Genomic DNA, 25,365 nt, shown 5'->3' on the forward strand with positions numbered 1-25,365 from the left:
AATGTATCTGTATACATGTACATGTACGTCAGAAGTTAGATGCCATTCATGTGCTAATAGCTAGGCTCACTGTAGCCGAGGTGTTGCACCTAGTCGTGTCACAAGGATCAACATCGAGAGAGAGAAAGTTAGGTATGAATAAGAAGGCTCCGTTCTTCTTAGCCAGGGCTCTTGCCGTGCACACTGTCCATCAATTTCTAGCAGCCTACAGCTTACATTTAGTGCGTTGCGTTGCAAGCAAGGAGTTTACAGCTCAGGCCTGGCTAAAGGAGTTAACAGCACAGGCCTGCCTAAAGGAGTTTACAGCTCAGGCCTGGCTAAAGGAGTTTACAGCTCAGGCCTGGCTAAAGGAGTTTACAGCACAGGCCTGCCTAAAGGAGTTTACAGCTCAGGCCTGGCTAAAGGAGTTTACAGCACAGGCCTGCCTAAAGGAGTTTACAGCTCAGGCCTGGCTAAAGGAGTTTACAGCACAGGCCTGCCTAAAGGAGTTTACAGCTCAGCCCTGGCTAAAGGTGCGTAACGTTGCATGCCGTGTGTCCGCTTATGTTTGCATTTGCAGCTTCCGTAGGGAGTACTCAGTACTCGCAGACCTCTCACTCCATGATGCCATCTCGTCGGTGGTTAAGGTTGTGCAGGTATGTCCAGTATGATTGTGCACGTACCAGTGCCGGTATAGAGTGATGTTCACATCTTTGTCCTTTGACTGAATTTGTGCAGAAAGTGACCATGGCGTGTGCACAGTGGAACCAACATGGCCGACACCGTGTGACCCATAGATGCGAAGGTCGACTGGTCTGGAACCAACATGGCTGTTCCGTATGGTCAAGTGATAGATGTGGATCCCCTCTTTATCAATTGCTGGTCACGTGAATGTGGATACTAGTACTAGTAGCTGTCATTGGGTAAAGATTTCAGTGACTGTGGCAACATGTGTCAATGCACGTACATGTACTGCAATTGGCCTTGTTACGAAAATTGCTGATCATTTTACGTGCAACATTCTCTCTCTCTTTCTCTCTCTCTCTCTTTATCTTTATCTCTCTCTTTATCTCTCTCTCTCTCTCTCTCTCTCTCTCTCTCGCTCTCTCTCTCTCGCTCTCTCTCTCTCTCTCTCTGTCTGTCTTGTTTCCTTTCACCCAAATGAATGTATGGTGCTGCTTTGGCTCACTCTTGCTATCTGGGCATATTTTCTTTTCTTGATGTTAACAGAGTGTTTGCCACCACTTGGAACATCTCAGTTCGCTGGCATGTGTTGATGGTGTTTACAGTGACCTGCTGTACGAGGCTGTGAAATCATTCAAGGTACTGGGCCCGGTTTAAAAAAAAGCTCTTTGTTGATTTTTGTTTTTATTGCTAGTGACTGTCTTAAATTGGCGGTGATTTCTCGTTCTCGTGGATGCTCTAGTGCTCCTTAGGATCAAACACACTCTCTACAATGAATGGTATCTTATTCTTGTATTCTTTCTTGTCTCGCTTTGTTTGTTTCGGTTCAGCATGCTCACAAAGAGGCCAATGCTGCCAGTGGAGCGGTAAGGGAACATTGCTCGTTTACGCATTCCAATGTACAGTAGTCTGCCACTGTATAGTAGTTTTAAAGTCTAGGAGCCAGAGAGGGGGGGGGGGGGGGGGGGGGGGCTATGGTCATCATAACTGAGATGTGTGAAGACTTGTTGACGGATTTGGAATAAAATAACAACCAGTAACTGATCTCTGAAAACCAGACAATATACCAAAGGTGTCTATTTAAAAGAGAGATATGGCTTATCCACCATAATTGACATGGCTGCCATGGCAATGGACATGTAAATTTCATCTTTATAGCTCAAGAGACATGGCTGTGAAAGTCATATGTGAAGATAGCAGCTCCGCAAAACAATGTCCCGGTTCTTGTGAGACTCGGTTAGACCCAGTTTCCGCATCCGTATAAACGCCACCACCCTCAAGGATCAAGGTGCAGATGCAGTTCCTAAAGCGGTGGGGGGGATCAGACCGGCTACCAAAGTGATCAAAGACCAAAAATCCCATTCGCTACATCCATGCTTCCCTCGTGCCAGGCCACGAGTACTCAATTAGCTATGGGTCGCAGCACGGCTGGAAAAAATCCTTCCACTTCCACCATGTCTGCCTGCTTCCCCAAACTGCCTTCAAAACATCATAGATTTCATGAAAAGTGAATTTTTATAATTATACTGGTATAATTTGTGTAAGATACAAATCATACCAGTATACGAGTCGTATATTTTTTGGCACCATATTTAATACAAGTATAAGGAAAAAATTAGGGCTGAGTCGGGTAACATTTTCTTCGGGTATCGGGTCCGGGTAGTTTTCCACGGGTAGCACGGGTACCCGATCGGGTAATGTTTCCATGGTAAGACCACAATGCACACCGGCCCCTTCCCTTGCGCATTGGGTAGACATGCGTGAATTATTTGTACACGTGCACTGTACATGATGTCATCTGCGACCTCGGGTTTTCGGGTACTATTCGGTACCCGACTACCCGAGGTCATCACGGGTAGCACGGGTACCCGATTACCCGTGCACACCACTAGAAAAAATTGGAGGCGTGTCCAATTTCGAAAAAAGTGTCAGCACCGACGCAATCCACACAGTCAAGTAAAGCCTAATTAGTATGGGGCCATCCCGCAATATCGATAATTTTCGCGGAACGAAAAAGTTTAGTTATGACCCTCCCCCACCCACCCCCTGGAACGAAAAATATATTGACTTGACAGCCAGAATAGATTCATGTTCAGTGCTGCCAAATAATTTTTGCCCAAAATCGGACACCCTGCACCATGTTCACCGCCAAGGCCGGCCACATGGTGCGAATTTTTCTCTTCAGCAAATTGTTTCCAAAGAATTCAAAATAACGCCCAAAATACCATGAAAAATTGCTCCGTTGCCATGGTAACCGATATGGCACCCCGAAGTAACTTAGTTACCCTGAATTTTGTAATGCATGAGTAAGCGCTAGCCTTTTTTACTGTACAGGTACAGTAAATAGTGGATATAACGTGCCCCTTTGATTTTCGATAATTTATCACTATAACCGGTGCATCACTATAGCCGATTTGCATGTATGACTGACACATGGCACATGACTGTGCATGAAATGATGCGTACATGCTGGAAAAACCATCGGAAAAGCAGCCATGTGTACGTGTGCCTGCTTACAGCATACAGGGAAGAAAATTCTCTCAATCATGTCTGCTGCCAGATGCATCCAGGCAACATTGGATCAGTTTTGGAAGAAGTGAACTATATTGGAAGAACACTTGTTTTGTGATCATCACTCTTGATCAGTATATGCGATATTTTCCTGTGCATTTGATATGGTTTGCTTCCTGAAGCCCATCACAATAAGCGAAAAATCGGTATAGCCGATAATAGTGTGTATAGTGATATTTTAGCTGTATTTTTTTGTGATTTGATTTTGATTTTGGCGAGTTCTATCATTATAGCCGGTATATCGTTACACCCGGTCACTTTATAAACGATACTCACTGTACTGTGATTTGTGCCTTCAGTTGCGCTGAAAAGTGAAAATACAGCCTGACAGGACTTCTGCATAGGAAAGTACCAAGAGTTCATAACCCCCAAGAGTGTGCAACGGGCATAGACCCAGCGCTCGGCGAAATAATTCCTACAGTACGTCATGCGCAGCTTGTCATCCGAGGTAAATTTGGGTTCTTTGCGATTTCTGGAAACTATACCCTGAACCGCTCCTAACTCAAGGCTGTACGACTTTTCGAAGCTTTTTTTTGAAGACATTTCGCGGACGTACAAGTCGTACTTTCTCAAAAACAAACTCTTTCTCCAAGAATCCATGGACATCGCGACAGGAAGAAGTGAGGACGCTGTTAAAAAATATTGCATTGCCGTCGAGGACAATCATTCTGATAGCTGTCAGTGTGCAACTCAGCCGAAAAATGCCGCCGTCCTTCGACGTACATGTATTCTCTCAAGTTTCTCAACCATTTGAAATCATCTTCGAGGAAAGCACCGGAAATATGCCGATGGCCTGGGGAAGAAATTGTTCTTGAAGAGACTGAAGGCGATGAAGAGTCACCTTTGCATCGAAAAAATAAAATTTAGTTTTGTCTTTATGATCGTGTGCTTTGTTTCACTTTTTTTGCTTCTTGAGGCTCAGACTAGGATCGCAGTTTAGGCAGTTTACCTTGGGGAAGCATCCTGGTTTGACTTTAAATTTTTGAAGAATTCATCGGCGTGGCTCATCGCACTGCACCAAAAATGACGCAATGAAGGAATTCCGCCGAGCGGGCTCCCATACAGGGACTGATCAGGAGTTGCACACTCTTGGGGGTTATAAACTCTTGAAAGTACTAATCCCTGACATTTTTGGCTGCTTTTCGGACGTTTCCTTTTCGGACCGGTTTTCGGAAGAGCCTTCAAAAATCGGACACTGTCCGAAAAATCGGACGGTTTGGCAGCACTGCATGTTTCAGTTATCGATATTTTTCAATACAAAACTTTTTCTCTTCGTGAAAAAGATCGATAATTAAGGACGGCCCCTAACCGAGCGTTGCTGCTGTTGCTGTTGCTGTTGTGCTTACTGTGTATTGTATCTTTCTGCCTCTTTCTCTGCTGGTCTGCGTGTGTGTGTGTGTGTGTGTGTGTGTGTGTGTGTTTAGTGTTCTGACTGGAGCGACGACGGAGTTCTGACACCACAGGTGTTTGCGGCGATGAAAGCTACTCTGAATGCGTACATGTCTGACTTAGCAAAGTGAGTGTTGCCTGTGGCCTGCAGTGGTTTCTCGACAGCGGTGTGCTATCAAATGACAATGATAATATACATTGTACTTTGAAGTGTGTGCACCATGACCTGCGTTGTATTAGAACGTCTGCTAGTACATGTAATGGTCTGCCAGCCAGCGGCTAGCTAGGTTCTGTGCATTGTTTTTAAGTGTACATCACGTGTATCTCTTCTTCTTTTCGTGCTATGCGTTCCTGTTAGTCTCGGGTTTCTGCTTCCGTACGGCATGAGTTCATGCGACACTAGCGAGCGTGTAAGAACGCACGTCCGGCAGGTGATCAGCAGCTGCCAGCGTGGCTGGCACTTGCCCGTTCACATCCACGGCAGCTTGGGCAAGAAGACGAGGGATGAGATCAAACGTCGCATGGCTATGCTGAACAACTTACGGCCGGCGGCCAAGTCGAAAAGCAACAGCCGCTGAACACAGATCTTTCCACTTTTTTTGCCAGCTTTCACTATTTCAGATCAGACCCAGAGAGGCATATGTGCCTTGATCCAGGAGGGTGATGGCGTTCCTGTGGATTAGGAAAACTCGGCTTTCAGCCGAGTCTCACGCGAACCGTGATTTTTTCACTATTTATTGTACCCCGCGGCAGTATTTATTTTTATCGATATTTTCAAAGTCCCGGTATTTTAGTTCACGGTAAGTGTGTGGATGTTCTATTCGAGAGAGACTACATGTATTCGAGAGAGACTACATGTAGTCCCTAATGCGTGTCGATGGAGATTTGTTGTAGCGATTATTCTACTTCTGATATTATTATCAAAACGAACTTTACGTCCTTGTTTTCAGTATACCCAACTCGCCCTTGATCGATGAAAATCACTTCTTCGTACGTTTACTTTCTTATTAAATACGGTACCTTTGTATGGGCGTAGTATTTCTGCAGGGTATTTTTTCGTCTTTCCTAGGCCATCGTAATTTTATTGTGTATGTGTATTATCATTCTACCTCAGCTTATGTATTGGCGTTGGTGCAGACACTAGTGTAGAGTAGAAGCTGCTTTTGACAGATTTTACCTAATTTTTAATTTTCGACTGTTCTTCTGCGCCGTGGTGATGCAGTTTCAACTTATTTTTCTAGAATAGACGTTGCACGGATTTTACACGATGCTGTATGCTCAGATCCTGGGAGCTGGTCTCCCTGATGATATGCGAGTCGTAGTAATTATAGGGAATGCTCTGTTATTTTTCGCATTCTGGTATGGTGATTAGTTTCAATTTGTGTTCTGGAATTGGCCGTTTAGATTTCAGATGGCATCCTCTGACTCTGTGTGTATGCATTTGTGCGTTAGGATTGTGCAGGTGCAGGGAAGGTTTTTGACTTTTTGTGTACTTCGTGAAGTACATGCATGTGCGAGTTGCTTGCGGTTGAGTGAATGTGTTGCTTCTACTGCATGCAAGTGGAGGAGCTGCCCATGCATGCAACGCATGCCATCCTGGCCAGGACAGCTAGCCACAGTAGTATCATGTACAGACTCACTGCCAGCTAGGCCCAGCTGGGATACAATGCACGTTTTCCCGGAGCAAAATGGAGCAAAATATCGAGTTTCTTGTGCCAGGCTCGGCAAAATATCGTCTGGCCAGACAGATTCTGCTCCGGTCGCCTCGATATTTTGCGGCAAAATGTTGCTGCGAAATCTTCGATATTTTGCCGAGCCTGGCACAAGAAACTCGATATTTTGCTCCGGGAAAACGTGCATTGTATCCACTTAATACTTCCCGTACAATCCCGTACAACGTTTCATAAAAATCGCAGGATCGGTTTCTCAACACGGGTTTCAACGCACGTGTCCCTGAATTCTTCCAAAATCAAGTCGATCCACAGTGAATCCCAGAGATATTTCGGTGACATGATCTCGTCCTGTGGGCAGTGTATCCTGCTGAACGGGTAAAAAACAAGGAAATCCAAGTATCAGGCATCGATTTTACCCAACATCTCGATATTTTGCTCCGATTTTGCCGGCAATTTCCGCTCTTTCAATTCTTCGATATTTTGCCGAAAGAATTGCCGGCAGAATCTGTCTGGGCCTACTGCCAGCAGACATAAGAGCACCGGACGCCAGTAGTCAATGATTCCACTGCGTTAGAGTGAGGTACTGGTACATCGTGTATCAGCAAACACAAGGCACAATGCATTGATTCGAGAAGAAAGTTATCATACAATCATGTACTTGTGTCTACACAGCAAAGTGTCACGGGGCAAAAAATTAAGATGCTCAACGGAAACTTGAAAAAGAATCAGGGATCAGGAGACAATGTTAGAATCGCACGGCAACCCAACAACACCAGTCAAGAGAAGAGCCAGGATACGTCTGCTTTACACCCCATACACCTAGACTACCAGGACAAGAATGGCAATGCATAGACTACACCGGATGGGCGGACACTAGTGAACAGCTATTAAAGAAAACGCCAGCAGCTGACTCCGTCGGAGCAGCAGTACTAATACTAGTAATACTAGCAGCAGCAGCAGCACCCGCAACGGCAACAGCAGCGCCATCACTACTGTCAGCATCACAGAACAGTGCCACGCAAAGGAGGAAAAAAAACAACAGGAAAATAATTTAGTTCTCCGTGGCCGTAAGCACTGCTGCACAGCTGAAACTTCTATCTAAAACTAAAACCTAAAAACCTGGAAAACAAGTAAAACCCACCCTGCCTACGCATAAACTCTAGAGGTGAGAATGGAAATAGAGCTCAGAACTAACAAGAATATCGTACTAGTGTCTGGTAAGACATGTAGGCTAGAAAAAAAGTCAAACGCCGAAAAAGGGGAGTGGAATTCGTACGTCCAGGAAGAGAGTAAAATTCAAAAGATAATCTTCGGCGTGACACACATACAACGTTGAATCATGTGCCAGTGGGAGTGGAGGCACGGCCAGAACACCGCCACCGCCACCACCACCACCACCAACAAAAACATCTTCAGCATCGTCGACGACGACGACAACAATAATAAAACATCATCGTCGACGACGACGACGACAACAACCAGCAAGAACAGCAAACAAGCACAGCAAGAAGAACAGCGAGAAAGCCAGCAGTGCAGTGCACTGAGCACACCATTGCGGCCCTGACACTGCAAGTGCAGCCAGTTCTCATGCACACCATTGCGGCTCGGACACTGCAAGCACAGCCAGTTCTCATTCACTGGTTGCCTTGACGCGCTGGAGAAGGAGAATTGGGACGATGAAGAGCAGACCACCAAGCATGTAGCATACCCACGGACCGGCACTCCAATAAACTACAGCAGCAGCAGAATAGCATGCCAGAGGAGCTTTATTAGTCACTTTGATTATACACAAATGTCATTAATATTAAACACTCCCCTCCCACGCAAACATACACACACACACATACGCACACACACATACGCACACACGGTATCGCTGCATTCGGCTTCCCAGCTGGTCTTACAGAGGAGAGCGGGACTTTCAAACCAAGGCTGTAAAGTGCAGTACAATCATATACTACTTCATATGTATGTACTTCGAAGTACTTGTACAACTACACAGTCAAGTGTGAAAGGTTAGAATTACCGTACTGAACTTGGGCTGTACAGTGTACACAGTTCTATCCATTGAAATGACTGCACTGATATGTAATTCCAGTATTTGTTGCATAAAGTAGTACATCCATCGGTGCAATACCGTATTTTGAAGGAAACTGGCACACTGGAGTCGCTGCACAGCTGGTAAATCGACAAGGGGGGCTGGGGTGGGGGGTCAACAGTACTTTGCAATTAGCACGTGAGTACAGTCTCCCCAAGGCCCATCTGAAAAGACTGTACGACAGAATATCTTGCGGTCCAAGATGCGGGGTTTAACACAGGAGGAATATTGTGATCTTACTACATGTCCTATGGACATGTTCGTTTTTCTCCTATTGTATTGATGTACATGGACATGTTCGTTTTTCTCCTATTGTATTGTTAGGTACCTCCTCCCGTACCTTTTCTAGCTGGCCTGCATGCACTTGCGTACTCACCTTTTGTCTCCTTTTGTTCCGTCGGCCTGGGTAGCTACTTGCGCGCCCATATTTGCCATAGCTACCCAGGCCCTTTTATCTTGCCGTTCAGACTCTCTCTCTTTTCTCACTCGTCAATAATCACCATGTAGTCGTTTCGTTCGTCTTGGTCTCTTGTCCCGTCTCTAATAAATGTCGTTCCACCACTAACTTGTTCCCGTTGTCAGTCGTCCTAATTCAAATTCAACATTGGCGCCCGATTATTGATCGACCCACGACCCTGAGATCATCCCATGCCCAGCCGTCCTCAACCGCCATTCGTCTCGTCTATGTCAACCTCGTCTCGTCCATGTCAGTCTCGTCTCTCCTACGCCAACCTCGTCTCGTCTCTATCAACCTCGTCTCGTCTATGTCAACCTCGTCTCGTTCAAGCCATGCAGGTCAGCTACCTTTCTCTCTTTCTTTTTTTTTTGTATGCTTCTTCGTCAAATTTATTTTCCCGAATTTTTTTGTAGTGTGTGCGCGCGCGTGTGTTCGTAAAACATTACCAAGTTAGGGGTCCGATCATGGTGAGCCACGCTCTAATTTTTGGATGTTTAGCAAAAGTGTAACTAGGCTGTATTAGCCGTGCAAAATACTAGTAATTCACGTTCCTCGTCAAACTCCAATAGTTATTACACACTATAAGTAGTACAGGAATGATCTGTAGTGCATTTTAGTAAACACTTTCGTGAGATCCGTGCGCGCGTGCAATATGTGTGTGTGTGTGTGTGTGTGTGTGTGTGTGTGTGTGTGTGTGTGTGTTTTCTCCTCCAGTCATTTTTTAAAATCTTTTTCTCTCTTTTTTTCTCTCCGCGAGGACGCGGGATTTTTTTCATGGAGGGGTGGTATGTTAGGTACCTCCTCCCGTACCTTTTCTAGCTGGCCTGTATGCACTTGCGTACTCACCTTTTGTCTCCTTTTGTTCCGTCGGCCTGGGTAGCTACTTGCGCGCCCATATTTGCCATAGCTACCCAGGCCCTTTATCTTGCCGTTCAGACTCTCTCTCTTTTCTCACTCGTCAATAATCACCATGTAGTCGTTTCGTTCGTCTTGGTCTCTTGTCCCGTCTCTAATAAATGTCGTTCCACCACTAACTTGTTCCCGTTGTCAGTCGTCCTAATTCGAATTCAACAGTATTGATATACATGGACATGTTTGTTTTTCTCCTATTGTATTGATATACACGCTGGAGTATACTAAGAAGTCCAAACGGCTAGAATATACGCTGCGCTAAGAACAGGGCAAAAGGGTTCCCGTAACACTAAGACAGCGCCATGCCAACAGAACAGAACGCCACTTACTTGAACAGCACAGGGCAGGGCCAATGGCGCGGGACAAAGCCCCCAGGGACCGGAAGATGCCCAGGACGCGTCCCCTCTCGCTGACACTCCCTGCACACAACACCAAACAGCAGCGGAGGAGACCAGAACGGAGCTACTAGTTTTTTTTTTAGTTTTTAGTTTTGACATTCATGTGTACATGTGCAACTTGAAAAAAGCATGCCAGGAAAAATGCCTTTAGGGCCGTGACCTGGTACGGTGGCAGTACTCCAGCGCACATAGAACACATGGGGCCATAACAAAAAGAAAAAGAGAGTTGAGGTCGAGTGAGTTCCAAGTCAAAACGGCACATGAGCAGCAGCGGTCACAATGCAACAGGACCAGGTACATGACGGCAGACGGGGGCAAAGAAACGGGAGACTCTCCAAGGTAATCGCAGAGAGGGCAGAGACACAGCCAGCGCTTACCGTAGTCTGACACCATTGTTGTTAAACAGGACACGACTGTGCCAGCACCTGTACAACAAAGGAGATAGAGATAGCAAACTTTTCAACAAGACAAAGAAAGGAAGTGGTGTACTTTTCATAATCACATTACACCATAACCCACCAGAGCGAAACATCTAGGATGGCGAAGGCAATCCCCCACCAGAGCGAAACATCTAGGATGGCGAAGGCAATCACGCGATGACTTTCCCGTACGCGAAATAGTTGAGCTCAGATCAACTTTTTCGCGATGCGACACGTTTCCCGTGCGCGAAATGAAGTATGAATCAGGCTTTAGAGATTCATACAGTCCTTGATTAACTTCCGACGAGACAGATGCAGGCTAGGACGACAAAAGTGCCCAGGTTGGATCAGGATACCAGTCATACCACACACCACCAGACCAAGTGTTTATCACACTGTCAACCACTCACCAAAGGAGTACAGGGCTAGGCCAGAGTAGAGCAGAACTGTGGATGAAGCCAGGCCAACCATGAACATTCCAGGAATCAAAGCTACCATTCCCTGAGAAGATGAATACATGCACATGACACGCACACAGGCATAAAAAACAGAAACAGTCTACGGTTTCCACGGAAATACTAAATCAAATACTACGAAATTTCTAGTGGCAGTGCACAAAGATACGCACAAAGATATACACACAGATAGACAGATACACACAGAGATACACACACACACACACGAGCGCGAGCACATACACGCATCCACGGTGTGTGCAGTTCACTTACAATAGTCGCCGTGCGCTTCTCAGATCCAGGCTTCATTCTCCTCAAGAAACCACCTAAGAGGATCACGAGGCACAGTCAAATTGATAAGGACACCACCACCATCACACAAGCGAAATTGGGCAAAAATTGTGACATTAGAGAGGTTCTGCACAACGTAATTACGTCAATACAAAACGTAGTGGATTTACGGAAAGTCTTACGTATACATGTACTCCATATGGACAGCGTTCTGCCATACGGAATTTTTGAATCACGTAGCTAGAATTTTCTGAATTCAGCAAGTGTTGTTGGTGGAGTTCAGCCATCAGCAAGCCAAGAAGAAACAAGCTTGCTGATGAACTCCTTCTACATGCAGAAACAACAAACAATACTTGCTGAACTCTGATAGGCTGAGGGCGGTTGACCAATAATTTCAGGTGTGAAGTTCAGAGCCAGGATAGCCTATAAAAGTAATCACTCCAGGAGGGGATGGTGGTCGGGGATTGAGAAGGCCAGAATTTCCCTTGGCGACACCGAATGCGACAGGATACTACCTAGGGAGAGAGTCACGAAATCCAATCCACTTATGGAGCACCGCCGTTATCAGAGCCCTACGTACACACCAGTACTCTACGTAGACAACTTCCCGTAACTCTCGAATCCACGGGCTTCCCGCCCACTTACGTAAAGTTGAGCTCAACTTTACGTATTTAGAATTTTAGAATTTTACTTTAGATGTTTCTAAGTAAGAGCCACCCGGCTGGGTGGAGTGCTCACTGTTCATGCGGACAGAGCTATCTTACACACAAGGCACAGAGCACCACGCATCTTCGGTGTAACTACTAGTACATGTACTAGTTTCATGCCCGTAGGCACTCATCAGACAACTGAAGATGTTTGAATAACTAATACTTGAGCACCACTACAGGTCAGTGCTAGCATACTGTGTGTCAGCATTGCCAGGTCAGACCCCCCCCCCGGAGCAGAAACAGCGCATCACTGTCGCCGCCGTACCTTGCACAAGAGCCATGATAGCGCCGATGAAGACGAACATCCTGCCTTGCTGCATGCTATTACACAACGACATGCATGTGCAAAGACAAAGCAGAGAAAAAAAACTAGTACTTAGCACTGCACGGAGATACGTATACAAGTGTACAAAAAACTAATGTACACATACACACACACACGTACACACACACGCACGCGCGCACCCAACACACACACACACGCGCGCACACACACACACACACACACACACACTCACGCACATACACTGCAATAACACAAAATTTCCACAACAGTACAGTAAAAATGCACACATCCTGCAACCGCATACTTCAAAGTACCAGTATACACAGCTTGAGCTCAACCAAGGTGGCAAGCTGTACCTTGAGTACTGAAACTTGTCGTGAGTCAAGAACGTCAGAGAATACTCCAAGCCGGAGAAGAGCAGCAAGTAGAGGAAGTATGTCCAGCCGAGCAGTCGTACGGACTGCTGGTCTTTGCTGGAGGACGTCTGCAGAGCCGAGCTGAAGGTGAACAACGATACAGGATTGATGAGACCCACGGCATCCTGGATTCCATCACCGAGAGAGGACGCCTACAACAGCACCAAACATGCACACCACGTCCAACAACAACAATAGGATTAGAACCTGGCACTACACATGCACACCACGTCCAACAACAACAATAGGATTAGAACCTGGCACTACACATGCACAACACGTCCAACAACAACAATAGGATTAGAACCTGGCACTACACATGCACACCACGTCCAGCAACGAGAGAGCTTGGAAGCTCAGGGCCCTACGCTTTGCTTTTTTGCCTTGATGACCTAGACAAAAAAAGCATAGGGATGTTATAAATTCTTATAAGTTTCTACTTTTTGTTTTTAGACATATTTTAAACCTGGGATTCGCCCTGCATGCATCCCCCGATACACTTCGCATACATACTAATTCTTCCAAGTTGCTTCACGTTATGATCTTGTATTTGAATGCCCTATTTGAATATGCATTGTGGCCAGCCGTCTTTGAATGTAAGGTACGGTACGGGACAGGTACGGGACAGGTGCGGTCGAGGGTAATACGACACCGTCTACTGCCTTGATGACGGCAAAAAAAGAAAGGGATGTTATAAAATTTTCAATTCTCCTATTTTTTTAGGCATTACCTGGGATTCGAACCCGTACTATCGCCCCACATGCATTCCCCCATACACTTCGCATTCATACTCATTCTTCCAAGTTGCTTCACGTTATGATCTTGCGTTTGAAAGCCCTATTTGAATATTGCGGCCAGCTGTATGTGGCCAGCTGTGTTTGATGGTACGGTACGGTACGGGACAGATACGGGATAGCGCCAGGCGTGACACAAACACACAAACAAACAAACAAACACCAAATTAAAGCTGTGTGGACCCTGGCTAGCGCCAGACGTTACTGAAGTAACGTCTTCTGCATAGCTATGGGAATAATACAGTCGTCCCTCTCTAATCCGGCACTTTATAATCCAGCACCCTCGATAAACCAGCACAATTTTCAGTAGCCAAAATGTCCTCTTCATGCACATTGCAGCAGTAAATCAGATTTGTTAATCCAGCACCCTCCCTAATCCAGCAGATTTTCGTGGCACAAATGGTGCCGGATTATAGAGGGACCACTGTAATAATAGTATCAGAACCTGGCATTACACATGTACAAAACTCTAAAGGCACTTTTGACGGTGCCTTTCGAATAATAAGCCCTAAAGGTATTTAGGTGGCTGGGACGGTGCAACTTTAAATGGGCAATTTGGACGTTATCGGCAACATGAAGATGAGATTGAAAATGTTTCCGGTGAATCTCTGGATATGAATGTTCCATGCCAATTTTCATGGAACTATCATAAACATTGCAAATTTAGTCCAATAGTGGAAATGAGACTAAATAGACGGTGAATATGGTTATTCTCCGGAGATCCACTGAAAAACATCAAATTTTCTTCATCTTGTCAATGACGTCAAAGTGAAGTCGAAATTAAAATTGCCCGATCAGGTCGAGAATTTTCAACCCGGTGTGAAAGTCCATGCGATGAAAAGGATGTTTTTTTACACGGGACAGACGCGCACATCCAGGCACCTACTCTGTTCTTCTCCGGCAACGTCTCGCGGAACCGTCGCCACAGGAACAGCAAGTCCAAGGTGGCCATGGCCACAGCAAACAGGGCGGGCAGCTGAAACGGGTATTCTCGACTGGAGAGCAGCGCGCGCACGCCGTACATCGAGAAGGCAGCGCCTATCATGGGACCGACTATGAATCCGATGGAGAAAGCAACGCCGATCATGGCCTGGGCACAAAACAATGCAAGCAGCAGACAGCACGAGAAGAACACAGCATGAATATCAAGCCCAGAGATACCGGCAGGTAAAGAGAGGATGTACAAGTGCAACATTGACCGGCTCAGGAGCCATCCGGCATTAGCGATAATTTTCACAGAACGAAAAAGTTTAGTTGCATCATTTACACGTGCAATCCAACCTGTGAAGCGATTAATATATTTTTCGAAACGAAACCTGGTCTCGACCCACCACCCACGGACGAGGGAGTTTTAGTTTCGTGAAAGTCATTATACATGTAGATGGCCTCTAACATGTATAAATGTGAGCAGCAGCAGCACATAGGGTGGAGCATTCAAGGAGTCAATACATACATGTAGATACACAATGACCGGACGTACAGACACCATTGAGTCCGATATCTGTCACACAACAGCACACAGCCGTCAGGTGTACACGACTGCAAGGGCATTGCTCCCGTCCCAATACAAGCGGATACAACCAACTCCAGACCAGATCCGGCCAAACAGCCTGCACAAGCAAACGCCGCGTCTCGCCGCGGGCATTCCTGCAACCAGTGGGCGAGACACGCATCAAGGCACGCGACGCACTCGCAACTTGCAGAGCTCACTCACCATTCCTCTGGAGCGCTGCTTGCTCTTGGGCGGCGTGATGTCGGCCACAATTGCCGTGGACAGGCTGACGTTGCCATGAGCTATGCCACCAATCACGCGCGCAATCAGGAAGACCTCGAAAGAGAACGACACTGCCCATACAGCGTAAGACAACACCATGCCAGCCTAGAGAGAACGGGACAGAACGAAACCAACACCCAAGAATAGCAAACAGTCCAATGTGAATGCTGTCACAAGACAATTCAATTCCAAATTCATACGGTGTTCACACTTTCTTCTGCATTTCAGGTAGAGCCCCTGAACTACTGGGAGGACCTTCTACTAATCTAGGTGGTGGCTCTGCATTTCAGGTAGGGCCCCTGAACTACTGCCGAGTACTGGGGACCTTCTACTAATCCAGGTGGTGGCTAACGTACCGTAATGCACCACTGACACAATAATTCACATGCTCAGGTCAATGGATCTACCGTAACTACTTATAGCAGATCAATAAGCTAAAGAACAGTGCAAGATACTGCGTGGAGTCTGGTATGGTTGACAGTGTGGTGGTGGTGGTGGTGGTGGTGCGTGTGTACAGTCAACTTCGCTTATAACGACATTCGGCGGGGCATCGGAAAAATGTCCTTATTCGCGAAGTGTCCTTATACCCGAAGTCCCATTTGAATGTATGTGAACCCCTATTTTTGTATAGTATGACCCGCATATCAAAATGAAGCTTTTTTCATGCTCTATACCAATGTGTACCCCATTTTCATATTACATGTACAATTGAAAGGAACTATACAGTCGATATGGAAGGGAAATGAAAAACTAGTCTTTTGCAAGTTTTGGAGCCATCTACAGGGACATGTACATGACATGTATGATGATTACTGTACAATCATGTATAGTAGACCTACAACTACAGGACATTGTAGTTGTGCTGATCACTCCAACATGTATTTAGAAGCAAAAAAAATAAAAAACACCCTCCCCCCCCCTTGGCTGCATCTTCTTGCATGTGTGCCTTTATCCACCGCCATGCATGGCATGGGTTCTGGTACTTCTGCATGACAGGTACTTGAAATACACTGTAGCTGTCAAAAGCCCAGAAAGTCGTTATTCAAGCAGTGAATATGACCTCGGGGCACTAAAAGCATGTCGTTATTCGCGAATTGTCGTTATTCAGATAGTCGTTGTATCCGAAGTTAAATGTATACAGTTAGATGGGACTTTGCTCTGGGCATGGAAATTCTGTCGTTATTCGCGAATTGTCGTTATATCCGCAGTCATTATTAGCGAAGTTGACTGTATGCGCGTCCGTACATGTGTGTGTATGTGTGTGTGTACTTGTGTGCGTGTGCGTGTGTGTGTGTGTGTGCGTGTGTGTGTGTGTGTGTGCGTGTGTGTGTGTGTGTGTGTGTGTGTGTGTGTGTGTGTGTGTGTGTGTGTGTGTGTGTGTGTGTGTGTGTGTGTGTGTGTGTGTGTGTGTACTCTACTCACCATACATAAAAGCAGAATGGGCCGGCGGCCATACACGTCAGAGAGGGCACCAATGATGGGGTTGGATAGGAATTGCAGAAAGGAGAACAGCGAACCAATTAATCCTGCAAAGAAGAAGAAGAAAGCAGACCAACACGTGTCAAGCCATAGGATGTACTAAAAAGGACGCCTACAGAGAACATCAATGATTGCTTCAAAAGAATTAGCTTGAAGGAAAACTAAAAAAGGTATATGGGCAGAAGTCTCAGAAACTGTCGGAGAAAAATTCAAAACAACCCGTCTTCCAAAGTCAGTCTGATACCCCTGGGCACAGGAAACAACCAACATGACTATTGTACTACACTGCAGTATTGTACTGATCTGTAGTGTAGTGTAGTGTAGTGTAGTGATCTGTAGTGTAGTGTAGTGTAGTGTATACTGATCTGTAGTGTAGTGTAGTGTAGTGTAGTGATACTGTAGTGATCTGTAGTGATCTGTAGTGATCTGTAGTGATCTGTAGTGTACTGATCTGTAGTGTAGTGTACTGATCTGTAGTGTAGTGTACTGATCTGTAGTGTAGTGTACTGATCTGTAGTGTAGTGTAGTGTACTAGTGATCTGTAGTGATCTGTAGTGTACTGTACTGATCTGTAGTGATCTGTAGTGTAGTGATCTGTAGTGTAGTGTACTGATCTGTAGTGTAGTGTACTGTAGTGTAGTGTACTGATCTGTAGTGTAGTGTAGTGATCTGTAGTGTAGTGTACTGATCTGTAGTGTAGTGTACTGTATATGTAGTGTAGTGTACTGATCTGTAGTGTAGTGTACTGATCTGTAGTGTAGTGTACTGATCTGTAGTGTAGTGTACTGATCTGTAGTGTAGTGTAGTGTACTAGTGATCTGTAGTGATCTGTAGTGTACTGTACTGATCTGTAGTGATCTGTAGTGTAGTGATCTGTAGTGTAGTGTACTGATCTGTAGTGTAGTGTACTGTAGTGTAGTGTACTGATCTGTAGTGTAGTGTAGTGATCTGTAGTGTAGTGTAGTGATCTGTAGTGTCTAGTGATCTGTAGTGATCTGTAGTGTAGTGTACTGATCTGTAGTGATCTGTAGTGTACTGGGTCTGTACTGGCTGTAGTGTAGTGTACTGATCTGTAGTGATCTGTAGTGTACTGATCTGTAGTGTAGTGTAGTGATCTGTACTGATCTGTAGAAGGTTGTCAGTACACGTATGCCACACAACTGCAGTACCTCCCGTCTCTTGGCGTGGCACCAACTGCACTTACCACCAAATAAGACGGTGTTGAATTTCTCCAATTGTGGCCCGCCAATGCTAACACGAAACTGGTTAACATTGGATAGGACCCACGTGTACAAGCCATTCTGGGGAGCACAGTAAACGAAAACGTACCAAAGAAGGAAAACAGGAGAAAACAAGAGGGGATTGCATGGCACTATTTCGAAGTAAGCAGCATGCATGCAAATGCACGCACACACTCCATAGCAGTGCTGCAGCTGCATGCGCACGGTGCATTTCACTGCAAGTTCGACAGAGCTACACTGGCACCATGCAGCCATCCATGTACGATGAAAGGGTGAAAAAGATTTAAATTAAGGAAATGCGAGACAAACTTTCCCAATAATTTTCGCTGATAGCGGACCGGTGATGAACCACCCTCAACCCTCAACTTGTGCTTTATCCTTACAATCCAGTAGATCTACTCTTGGCTTGGTCAGCGCTACTGCTAATTTCCCGTATCGCTCTCCGGAACCATCTCTGATCTCCTGCCTGCTCATCTTCCCAGAAGAATCGGCTGCTACATCAGTGGTGCTGTTAGATTTGCTGGTGAAGGTGCGCCGGATTACGGCACAGGCCAACCTGTTTGTCTGCGGATCTCCGGCCATGGACAACGTAGTCAAAGAGCTCTCGTCTCCAGGTGCTGCCACTCACAACAAATAAAATCTTAGTCAGATGAAGACCACTTCTCAAACAAGCGCGAGTGCACACATACTGTCTTGGAGAAAAAAACCATGCACAACACTAACTTCGTACGAACAGTTGCAGAAAGTTTTGCAAGACCAGAAGCAAAACTAATTTATATTTCTTCGCTAAGTACATCACTTTGGGTGGGTTCGAATTTTCTCTAGCTTCTCGGAGAAATTTATCCTGGCAGTCGAAGAAGCTGGAATAATTTAGGAACAGGTCTCGGGGAATTTAGAGATCTTTCCCACATGCGCTCCAACGTGGCCGCGATCTTGAGTGACTCGAATGTAGTACACCCTGTGCATGTGACTGAGTAAGTGAAAAGAGAATGTCATACGCCTATGATCAATACGTGGCTTTTCGCAGTAGTTCGCATGCGTGGACCTCAAAGCGCAGGGATCTCCAAGTTTCAACTATCTTCTTTGAAGCTCGGAGAGCTTTGAAGTCTCCAAAATTAAAAAGAGAGGATACAAGAACATTTCTCCAACTTGTCGGAGTGTCTCGAACTTTGGACATAAGAACGCACCCTAAGTTGTTATGGTCACCCTTTCCTTTAGGCCATCATTCGTTATATCTATGTTTCGCATAAGTTTAGATTTTTTCCGGAAAAAATAAAAAAATCGACCATGCAAATGTACAGTGAGTGTACGATTGTGCGAGTCATCATGCGCGTGGACTGGTTGCATACGTCAAAGCTGGGATTCAGAAATGGCCTCAAGGCCAGGGTTGGTAAATCATTTGTTCGGCAACTGCGATCAGTATTCTATGAGCGTACACCAGACCGCATCGATCGCCTCAAGCTGAGAGGATGCGTCGTTCCGCACCTCTTTGCATCGCTGCTGAAAGCTAAGTACAATAACGCAGCAAAGCATGGACACCAACGGTTGCCTCCTCTGTCCAAAGTGAATATTTTACTCATGCTGCTAACCCAGATTTTGTGCTTCGATGTACGATTTTTCTTTCGAATGTACACCATGCACGAGCTATTGTGATATACATACACCTCTGATGAGCCTTTTTATTTTTTGAAACTTTTTTTATTTTTTCCACCTCTCACATAATTATGATTCTGGAAGTTGAACTGACGCGAAACATAGGGGGCGTTCGTTTTTGATCTACAGGTTTGCGTAGAAACTACTTCTTTCGCTAGAGGTGTTTTTTTCTACTCAAAAGGGTAGATTCTACTTTCCTCTAGCGGCTCTACCAGGAAAAAAGTAGGCAGAAGCCGGTAGAGGCTGGCAGAGGTACGGGATTTCCAGCAAGATCAAGGAGTTGTACACAACTTCATACAGAAGAGAAACATTTCACGTACATATCGTGAACAACTACTAAATCCAGTAGAACAGCGTTCGTGCACTTACCACTACTACTAGATGCCACTATCGGTAGAGTGACTCTACTCTACTCTACCAGGTAGCTAAAAACGAACGCAGCCATAGAATCAATGAATGGTGGCCTTATAAGTTTCCTGTCTCCGAGAATGTTATTTCACTGATATTATATCCGGGTGGAGAGCCAAGGATAAATTTATAGAAAAGAAAAAGGACCAAGGAACTACAAGTTACGCTATAATGTCCAAAAACACCACGTTACACAACAATCAGCTCATGCGATAACATTGCACGACACTGACCGACGGTACTGACGTTCTACAACTAACTGGATATCAGCTCTAGCACATCTTAGATGCGCACTCCAATAGCATTCCAACTTGGAAGGTTCTAAGGTATAAAACATAGGAGGGGAAGGTGAGCGCAATCAAGACAAGCACGAGCTGAAAGTCTCAGCTGTGAAGGACGTTGGCGGATGTGCATGCATGTCGATGACGATACTGGCAAGACCATTGGACAACACGGTCAAACCACGATTCAAGGACGCAAAGCAACATTCCACACAACTTGTGTGGCTCAAAGGTCAAATAAAGGGGAAGCTATGTGAACAAGAATCCTGCAAAACCAAATGCCTCAGCAGAACAGCACTGTACTTTGACGATGACAAGATGTGCTAGAGCATTGCGCAGTATGGATCGCACCAATGTTCGAACACAGAAAACAGTGATTCCGGCAGTCTGACTAAGACGAGCCAAGTGACAAAAATCCAGTTAGTTGTAGAACGTTGTTGTTGTTTTATTTTACTTCATCAGATTTATAGGCAAGGATGCCTTCTCACCAGTTCCTAGAAATGATGAACGTCAGTACCGTCGGTAAATGTCGTGCAATGTTATCGCATGAGCTGAATGTTTAGTAACTGGTGGTGTTAGTGGACATTATAGCGTAAGACTGCACAATTTGTTTTATTCATTGCCATTTTACGCTTACTGTCTCCTCGACGATTGTTTTTAAATATCTTCAACGGAGATACACTTGCGATCAGACGGAATGTCTGAATAATGTGCTTCGAAACTTCGAAAGCGTTATGTTTGTAGGGTATTGCGTTAAATGTCACCTTTCTCAAGCAATGCCTGGAGTTTGGCGTCTGTCCGGGCGCCATCCAGAAGAGAGTAGTGTCAAGCGAAAACGCTTTGGAAATTAGAACATTTATCTTTAAAAACAGGCAGCGTGGTGACAACAGTTTTAGAATGGCAATGAACAGAACCAGCTGAAGCGACATGTTACGTATGTAAAGTGGTGATGGACACAGAAATAACGGTGATGGAAATATAATCTACACATCGATGCGTGCGTTCACGGTGCACGGTGCTGAAGGACGTTCTACACCAACTCAGTCATCTTGTATACAACTTTGAATGCCGGCATTGTAGCACGCAAAGATCGGCCGAGGCGTGGCAGGCCATGGAAGCACCCACTCACTACCTGTGCTCTGGCTCCTCAACAAACGCCAGGCATACGCCCCTTGCCGGATCCACCACCTACTGACCAAACCTTACCGTCGTCAATATCGGAGCAGACTACTACAACAACTTCTCAAAGACCAAGACGTTCAACAGCTAATTACAGCATGAGCTATGATACCGGCAAACAACAATGACAAAGGAGGGGACCCAGCGTGACGGCAACACTGGACGTGACTGCCAACGATGAGGACGATGACGGAAACGGCACTGACGGAGGAGATTCTAGCAATGAGTTGAGTGAGAGAGAGAGCGTGGGTATGGGAGAGTGTGGGTATGGGAGATTGTGGGTATGGGAGAGCGTGGGTATGGGAGAGTGTGAGAGTGACTGCGGGCGTGTGTTTCGACCTCGTAAGTCTTCTGTGTATAATCATTTGGTACCTCGTCCTGAAAGGGGAAGTTAAGGCAAAAATTAAAATTTCACCAGTTGTAGTCTTCGGGGTGCTGAGTCGAATGGTCTTGGTCCGAGAAAGCTGAGACGCTCCCTTCCTACTTGAATCCCAATCGAACTCGCGCACTTCCACCGAAACTGGGTGACTGCGCCCTACTAGATGGGGATTTGTATGCAAAATGTCACTAAAAGCGCCATTTCGTTCTTATAAAAGCACGGATGACCGCGATTGGCCCATATGTTGTAGTCTTTTGGACGTTGAGTCGACTGGTCTTGGTCCGAAAAGGCTGCGATGCAGCGTTCCTCCTTTATTCCCAATCGAACATGGTTGAACAAGCGGTCACGTGCTCCTGGGTGCCCAAATCACCTGGTCACCACGCCAGCAGGCGACAACTTTCACACCAAGGTTCAACTCGAGTGACAGGACTGCACCCAAAAAAGGTCAAACAGGCTAGTAAGTTGCACCCTGCAGGCACAGTGACCAGGTGACTGGCGTACGCAGGAGCACGTGACCGCTTGTTCAACCATGTTCGATTGGGAATAAAGGAGGAACGCTGCATCGCAGCCTTTTAGGACCAAAACCAGTCGACTCAGCGTCCAAAAGACTACAACATATGGGCCAATCGCGGTCATCCGTGCTTTTATAAGAACGAAATGGCGCTTTTAGTGACATTTTGCATACAAATCCCCATCTAGTAGGGCGCAGTCATCCAGTTTCAGTGGAAGTGCGCGAGTTCGATTGGGATTCAAGTAGGAAGGGAGCGTCTCAGCTTCCTCGGACCACGACCATTCGACTCAGCACCCCGAAGACTACAACTGGTGAAATTTTAATTTTTGCCTTAACTTCCCCTTGAATGTTGAAGTGTATTCTGATTCATGTTTCTCCGTTTTGTGTCGTGGACGTCATGATTATCAGTTACAGGTGAAAGTGTTGGAGGCTGTGTTCCAATGCATTCATAAGCCTGACCTTTGTGTTCAAAAGGAGAGTGTTATCTTTTTGAAATTGTTCAACCAGTAGAATGTTGTGTTTGTCTGGCCTTGTTGGGCCAGAATTTTGTCACTAGTGTTGTTTCATACTTGAATTTTGTCCCCTTGGAGTGTTTGATTGTTACCTTTCACGCACATGGTATCTTTCAAGAATATCTTGTGATACTTTTTTGGCATTGTTTAGGTGTTATTTATCATTATTGATCCTTTATAGTAATCTGTGATGCAATTAATTTGTTAATTAGTACAGTGATGCTTCCTGATGAGCATTGTGCGAAAGCTAGTTCGATGCATTTTTATATTTTTCATCGTTCCTATTCGTTCTTCACATTATATTTCCATCACCGTTATTTCTTTGTCCATCACCACTTTACATACGTAACATGTCGCTTCAGCTGGTTCTGTTTATTGCCATTCTAAAATTGATCTTTTACATCGTTATGACTGCATGCTTTATTCATTGCCATATTATTTTTTTGGTTTCTGGTTCAAATCGAACACAATCTTGTGCATGCAATAATTACAATGATTCTGCAAGTAAATAGAAAATTGGAAATGAATGCAAATTCCCATATCTCTCTTACTTGATCGCTTTTACTATAATACTCCAGAATAGAAGGTAGAAGGGGCAGAATGACAGTGAATCCAAGCAACTCAATCAGAAGCGATAGCATCACCACACGCATCATGGATGATCGGTACGAGGCACCCAAGGCGGGTTCTTGTCCGATACCACCAGCTCTGTCACTGGGACTGGAAACTGTTGATTCAAACCCTCCATTGTCCTCTGCACCCGAATCGTCTTCTGTGTTCTTTGCTCGTCTCATTTTGAAAAAAATGGAAGGACAGTTCAAAATTTAGAAGGACGCGTGAGTAGTAAAATATAATACTGCGACGTATAAAGTGCTCATGCAGTTACTTTCTAACAGACAAGAGGAAACAAACCGGACATTGTACTTGGCTCTTCCTCTCAACAAACCAGTACTAGTACATGTGTTTGTTTGCCTTGACGAGCATGCAGCCTGAGCGGCTTGTGTGAGTGAGCCCTCATGCTCAGCTCAGATTGAAGTCCGAACCCACGCGGTACACATGGTACACACTGAGCCCATAGTCATAGATCTACGTGCGCACGTGCGTGGAATGGATGATGGTCCTGATCAGGGAGTAGTAAAATACTAATTTTTACTACTCAGTCCCTGGTCATGATGGATCAACAGTCATGATAAATCATGACAACATGATTATCCGCGCGAGGCGCGCGCGAGGCGCTTGGGTTTTTTTCGGCAGTCGGTTACTACGGGTACGAGTAGTGAGACTTTGCAATCCGAATTTATTTCGGTTGGCCTGGCCGGGGGCGAGGGGCCTGTGGGACTGCCCTATTCAAAATTTAAAGGGGAAGTTCGTTTTAAAAGGCAAAAATTAAAATTTCACCAGTTGTAGTCTTCGGGGTGCTGAGTCGAATGGTCTTGGTCCGAGAAAGCTGAGACGCTCCCTTCCTACTTGAATCCCAATCGAACTCGCCCACTTCCACCGAAACTGGGTGACTGCGCCCTACTAGATGGGGATTTGTATGCAAAATGTCACTAAAAGCGCCATGTCGTTCTTATAAAAGCACGGATGACCGCGATTGGCCCATATGTTGTAGTCTTTTGGACGCTGAGTCGACTGGTTTTGGTCCTAAAAGGCTGCGACGCAGCGTTCCTCCTTTATTCCCAATCGAACATGGTTGAACAAGCGGTCACGTGCTCCTGCGTACACCAGTCAGCTGGTCGCCGTGCCTGCAGTTACTTACTACATACTAGTAGCCTGTTTGACCTTTTTTGGGTGCAGTCCTGTCACTCGAGTTGAACTCGATCATTTATCGCAAGTAACTAGTTACTTGGAAGGTGCCAAGAAGCGGGAGTATGGAGAAAGAGTTAACCAAGTTGAACATGGCTCGTTCACACCACTGGTCTTCTCCTCATGCGGCGGAATGGGTCCAGAGGCAGACATCGTCGTCAAGCGGATTGCTGATGCTCTGGCTTCTAAGCGCAAGGAGAGCTACAGCAAAGTCGTTTGCTGGATGCGCTGCTGCTTGGCTTTCTCTCTTGCTAGGTCTGCGATCCGGTGCGTTCGAGGATCACGCTCCGTTCGCCGCCGTCGTCACATCAACCTTGTGCCTGTCGACCTCGTCCAGGCTGAGGCTCGCCTTGCTACGCATTAGATTGTCTTCACAGCCATTTTAGCTCCCTCCTTATTGGACTGTTTTCACAGCCATTGTAGCTTCCTCCGTATAAGACTGTTTTCACAGCCATTTCAGCTCATTTTCTCTCGGTACTAAGCTGTTGACCTTGCACTTGTGTTTATTTTGCCCGTACAAGACGCCGAGGACCCTCTGTCTCACCGTCCAGGAGCGACACTGACTCACGCTGCTATCTGGTGTTCACGAGGTGTTTGTCGCGCTGGAAAC

At 45.8% G+C, this 25,365-nt stretch overlaps 2 protein-coding genes across 2 annotated transcripts in view; one reads left to right on the forward strand and one right to left on the reverse strand.

The window, feature by feature from the left end:
• Positions 1–6,033, forward strand: part of LOC135804560 (uncharacterized) — a 15,322-nt gene extending 9,289 nt beyond the window's left edge. The window contains exons 13-17 of the mRNA XM_065318449.1: positions 560–635; positions 1,210–1,302; positions 1,494–1,529; positions 4,659–4,750; positions 4,982–6,033. Coding sequence (XP_065174521.1) covers positions 560–635; positions 1,210–1,302; positions 1,494–1,529; positions 4,659–4,750; positions 4,982–5,201 — 517 coding nt within the window. The 3' untranslated portion in view covers positions 5,202–6,033. The remainder of the gene's footprint in view (positions 1–559; positions 636–1,209; positions 1,303–1,493; positions 1,530–4,658; positions 4,751–4,981) is intronic.
• An 809-nt stretch (positions 6,034–6,842) lies between these two features.
• Positions 6,843–23,916, reverse strand: LOC135804561 (major facilitator superfamily domain-containing protein 10-like). Its single transcript, XM_065318450.1, has 12 exons — positions 23,501–23,916; positions 17,990–18,086; positions 16,729–16,832; positions 15,247–15,411; positions 14,419–14,622; positions 12,679–12,890; positions 12,302–12,357; positions 11,309–11,361; positions 10,991–11,081; positions 10,539–10,586; positions 10,093–10,182; positions 6,843–8,027 (listed from the first exon to the last, which is right to left on the reverse strand). The coding sequence occupies exons 1-12, from the start codon at positions 23,741–23,743 to the stop codon at positions 7,927–7,929; spliced, it is 1,464 nt and encodes a 487-aa protein (XP_065174522.1). The 5' UTR covers positions 23,744–23,916; the 3' UTR covers positions 6,843–7,926.
• Positions 23,917–25,365: the final 1,449 nt, after the last annotated feature.

This window comes from Sycon ciliatum, chromosome 1 (assembly GCF_964019385.1).
Source record: "Sycon ciliatum chromosome 1, ocSycCili1.1, whole genome shotgun sequence".
Classification (NCBI taxonomy): domain Eukaryota; kingdom Metazoa; phylum Porifera; class Calcarea; order Leucosolenida; family Sycettidae; genus Sycon; species Sycon ciliatum.

Bases quoted from the DNA above. Each gene is read 5' to 3' on its own strand.
- LOC135804561 (XM_065318450.1), bottom strand. From the start codon at position 23,743: ATGAGACGAGCAAAGAACACAGAAGACGATTCGGGTGCAGAGGACAAT. The intron at 14,623-15,246 runs GTGAGTGAGCTC...TTTTGTGCCCAG, and splicing joins AGCAGCGCTCCAGAGGAATG to GCCATGATCGGCGTTGCTTT. The intron at 10,183-10,538 runs GTAAGCGCTGGC...TGTTGTGTGCAG, and splicing joins AACAATGGTGTCAGACTACG to GGAGTGTCAGCGAGAGGGGA.